At 45.3% G+C, this 5,038-nt stretch overlaps 1 protein-coding gene across 1 annotated transcript; it reads left to right on the forward strand.

Moving 5' to 3' along the window:
* The first annotated feature begins 2,169 nt into the window (after positions 1-2,169).
* Positions 2,170-5,038, forward strand: rplp0 (ribosomal protein, large, P0). Its single transcript, XM_079266499.1, has 8 exons — positions 2,170-2,212; positions 2,523-2,633; positions 2,750-2,925; positions 3,174-3,261; positions 3,739-3,885; positions 4,002-4,187; positions 4,282-4,422; positions 4,812-5,038. The coding sequence occupies exons 2-8, from the start codon at positions 2,580-2,582 to the stop codon at positions 4,971-4,973; spliced, it is 954 nt and encodes a 317-aa protein (XP_079122625.1). The 5' UTR covers positions 2,170-2,212; positions 2,523-2,579; the 3' UTR covers positions 4,974-5,038.

The raw sequence follows: 5,038 nt of genomic DNA on the forward strand, positions 1-5,038 counted from the left end.
TTGCTTTGATAAGTGGTTTTTCATTTTCATCCAAACCTTTTACTATTCAATGTTTTGCATTAAACCAGATCTTTGGTACACAAGATTCTCACGAAATACTAAAACACACTGAGTGGAGGTAATCAGGGTGATGGTACCAACTTTTTTACAGACATTCATTTCAGTGTGATTCATAAGAAAATAAGTGGCAGCCTAACATTCGCACTCCGTTTTAAATGTAAATTATAGGTGCACTTTGTGTGAAGATCAAACACAGGACCTTTGATAGAGTTACGCAGAGCAAATCTCAGGACCCCTTGCATTTATGTTGTGACCCCTTGTCAGGGGTTAACCCCTAGGTGGGGAAACACTGATTTAGGTTAACCGTGTGGAGTACGATAAGGCACTACAGACGCCCAAATCAGGCTAAGAATACATGATAAAGCTCAGTGAGAAGTCTAGATTTGTTTGAACAAAATGTGTGTTCAAATTATTTAAAAAGAATCAAAACCCTGGACATTAATTTGATCCCAACCGGTCCAAAAAACATGTCAACCATCTGACTGGACCGCTTAAAGACAGTGATTCAATACACCTGCCCAACACAAGGACAAGACACCACGTCTCTCCTGTGAGGAGAGGTCGTGACCTGAAGTCTGTACTTTGTGAGAGCTTGGAGCGTGCCAGCGAGTTTAGAGAGTTGCGGGCGGCTGTCCAGAATCTCCAAATATTCCAAGTCCTGCAGCTGGTGAAGATGCAAGAAATCTCTCTCTGGCACATGTTCATGGCGGAGTTTGAGGCTTTTGAGCTTCGGAAAAAGTTGTGGGATTTGAGCTGTGCGAGCTCCCAAATGTGAGGGCCAGGGGTCTATGTGAAGGTGCAGGAGATGTGGCACCTGCACCGCTACGGCTGCCATGTCCTCCGAGGACAATCCTGCAACACACAGCGTGAGACCGGTCACTGTGGCTGGAATGGAGGTGACGTACTTCTTCACAGGTGGGCCCTTGGCGATGACCAGGGTTGACAGTTGAGGGAGGTCACTCAGCCATGTTCTCAGGTGATGGCCGTCAGGCGACGGACATCTTTCTGGCGTTTCCTGATGCGAGCGCCTGTAGAAAACGGCAAGAGTCTTCAGGCCAGGCATCAGCCTCATTGCATCTTCTGGTAATGAATGATCAATGCAGTCGATAATCTCCAAACTGGACAAGACTGGGGCATCAGCTCCTCCTAAGGGACCCGGTGTGGGTCTGGAAATATTGTGAAAGGCACACCGTGTTTGCACGAAGGACAATGAGAGATGCTTCAGCTTAGGCAGGCGGTCTAGTATGGAGTGCACCATCCAAATAGTTTCTTCAAAGATCCCCATCTGATGACAGACCAGAGATGTGAGATTTGTAAACGGGGAGACAGCAGACATGAAGCCATCGATTCCTGCAGTGGGGAATGTAACATCACACATGCTAAGTTGGGTCAGCTGCTGGGGTTGAAGCACTGTAGAAGCATCTAGCAAAAGGGAAGTGTGACTGCTTCTAATTGCCAGACGTTTCAGATGTGGAAAGTCCTTTATGCAGTCGAGGCTCGCTTGGGAGCTTCGGTCCATTACCACTGTGGTGAGAGAAGGAAGGGCCAGGGACAGTTGTTTCCAGTCCTTAGCTTTGGTGCTCCTTATCACCACACTTGTGACTTTTCTGCGGCGAAGAGTGGCCCAGAATCGACTGTTATAAGTGCCTTGATGAAACCCCAGAACTACTGACCAGTCTTTCCAAAGGGATCCGTGGTCCACGAGTTTTCTGAAGTACTTGCAGGACGCCCGTGCGCTAAACTTGTCTGCCGGTGACAGATAGCCAAACACGTGGTTCCAGATCTCTGACGGAAGTTGTGGAACCGGCTGTGCCATCGTTTTTCCTCTGCTATCGTTAGCTAGTTGGCTAATACTAACGTTAAGTTTACGAGGAACCGTTAACCACTGGCCTGTTCGAAAGGTAGAAACATCATAAACGTTACACCACGTTTCTGGCTGAAAGTTGACACGGAATGTATTGAGAGAGGCGTTGATTGTAGTGGATTTACTCTTATCGGTGATAGTGTGGCAACAGATGTGATTGACAGGCCAACCATCCAATAGCTGGGTAGCTGACGCCCATGCCTCCTTTGTGATTGGACAGTTGGTTGGTATATAAACTCCTCGCGCATTTCCTGTTTCCCTTTCTTTCACGCGACCCTACTGTGTGAGGTAAGGACATGGCTTCGCTCTTTCAGAAAAAATAAAAACTTAAAATGTAGAATAATTTTACGTTTGATTTATTGCTTCATGATATAGACGCGTGTAGCACCTAACGCTAACTGTTTTGTGAGATATAACAGTACGGTGGTGAGGCCTAACGGCTAGCACTATATTAGCAGCGCGGCCTAAAATAGTGCTAACTTGTTGCTAGCCGGCTAACGTTAAACGCTAGCTGTCAACCACATGGCAGGGCCTGTATGTAGGTTATGTAATTTAGTTTTTTTCTAATTTATTATCCGTTTTATTATTTTGTGTGCAGGTATTACCTTGTCTTTAAACCAGCTTGTTTTAAGCGATCCTTGGAAGCACTGCAAAGATGCCCAGGGAAGACAGGGCCACGTGGAAGTCAAACTACTTTTTGAAAATAATCGTAAGTAGGACATAACCTAGTTGTAAGTTTGTATTTAAGTATAAGCTGATTTATAGACTGTAACGTGACATATTTGTATTTATATATTTAATTACATTCCCGTTGTCCTTTTGTAGCAACTTTTGGACGACTTTCCGAAATGCTTCATTGTGGGTGCAGACAATGTCGGCTCCAAACAGATGCAGACCATCCGTCTGTCCCTGCGTGGGAAGGCTGTGGTGCTGATGGGTAAAAACACCATGATGCGCAAAGCCATCCGTGGTCACCTGGAGAACAACGCTGCCCTGGAGAAGTGAGTCTGGTATTTGACTTTTTTTAACTAACATCGTTTTTTATATAGCAGGATAAGTTACAATGCAGCTTGTGGAGTACTGCTTTGTCGTTCCCCCTGCAAACAATAACCTGTTTCCACGCTATACCTGTCAGTCAGCATCCCTTGACTGCCAGGCACGTAAGGTTTCAGACAATTAAATGCTTTATTTGTTTGTAGAAATTATTATTTGCACACATATTGTAACAGTTAATATCATAATTTGATAGGCTTCTGCCACACATTAAAGGAAATGTGGGCTTTGTCTTCACCAAGGAGGATCTGGCTGAGGTCCGGGACATGCTGCTGACCAACAAGGTAATGCAATCAACAGAATCCTTATTGTTTTGTGTGACATGGATCCAGAGGGATGCATTTAGTCTTATTGTATTTGACACTGTCAAACATTATTACCAACTTATTAAGTTGGTCATCTGTGTTTGGCAGTTGGTGCTAGCACTTAACTTTTGATTAGAAAAAGTGTAAAATGCAGCTGCAACACTGTAAACTGTAAAACCTGGTTTTATTTCTAAGGCTGGTACTCAAAGACCGTGTCGAGATGCAGGATAAGTTACAATGCAGCTTGTTTGGTACTGCTTTGTCGTTCCCCCTGCAAACAGTAACTGTTGCCACGCTATACCTGTCAGTCAGCATCACTAGACTGCCAGGCACGTACGGTTTCAGACACAGATTAAAACTTCACTTTGAGCTCCAGCCAAAAATGTTCAAACCTCTTCCTGAGGTTTAAATTCAGCTCCAGTAGAGTAGCGAGCTAAACTGTCATCACTACCCCAGGTACCTGCAGCTGCCCGTGCTGGAGCCATCGCCCCATGTGAGGTCACTGTGCCAGCCCAGAACACCGGTCTGGGTCCTGAGAAGACCTCTTTCTTCCAGGCTCTGGGTATCACCACAAAGATCTCAAAGGGAAGCATTGAAATCTTGGTGAGTTTGAAAGTTATTAATACTGTATTTGGAAAGCTAATGCAAAGCATGGATGTTAAACACAACAATGTACATCAAAATGCTTGCATCAGTAACTAGCATCTCTGTCCCCTCAGAGTGACGTCGCTCTGATCAAACCTGGCGACAAGGTTGGTGCCAGCGAGGCCACGCTCCTCAACATGCTGAACATCTCGCCCTTCTCCTACGGACTCAACATCCAGCAGGTGTATGACAATGGCAGTGTTTACAGTCCTGAGGTGCTTGACATCACTGAGGCTTCTCTGCATGCCAAGTTCCTGGAGGTGAGATGCTGCGTAAAATAGGACTTGAAACAAAGTAGTCATATTTGTTTGAAATACACTTAAAAGGGAGTCACTTTAACAATTTTATTTTTAGGGTGTGAGGAACATCGCTAGTGTGTGTCTGGAGATCGGGTACCCCACTCTGGCCTCTGTCCCCCACTCCGTCATCAATGGCTACAAGAGAGTCCTGGCTGTCGCTGTTGAGACGGATTACTCCTTCCCCCTGGCAGACAAGGTATGCTCGTTTAAATCAGTACTTTCCCTATAGTTAGCACGCAGATGAGCTTTAGTGTTGTAGTGTGTTTTGCATGATTAGGAAAATCTGTAAATGGAAACCTTAAAATGTACCTGGAGAAGTGAGTTTGGTATTTCACCTTTTTTAACTTCAGCCATTGTTTTTATATAGCAGGATAAGTTACAATGCAGCTTGTGTAGTACTGCTTTGTCGTTCCCCCTGCAAACAATAACCTGTTTCCACGCTATACCTGTCAGTCAGCATCACTAGACTGCCAGGCACGTACGGTTTCAGACAAATGCTTCATTTATTTGTAGAAAGGATTATTCGCACACGCACAACCCTAACTGTGTAAATGGAAAACTTATCGTGTACCTTTGTCCTTGCAGGTCAAGGCCTTCCTGGCTGACCCGTCTGCTTTTGCTGCTGTCGCAGCACCTGTAGCGGCTGCCGCGACTGCTGCTACTGCAGCAGCGCCAGCTGCTAAGGAGGAGGTCAAGGAGGAGTCTGAGGCATCGGATGACGACATGGGCTTTGGTCTATTCGACTAATAAAATCCAGCAAACTATCCGGATTTGAGTCATTACGCTATGATTCAATAAAGTCTCTTAAAGTC

The sequence above is a fragment of the Melanostigma gelatinosum genome, assembly GCF_949748355.1.
Source record: "Melanostigma gelatinosum genome assembly, chromosome: 3".
NCBI classification, from domain to species: domain Eukaryota; kingdom Metazoa; phylum Chordata; class Actinopteri; order Perciformes; family Zoarcidae; genus Melanostigma; species Melanostigma gelatinosum.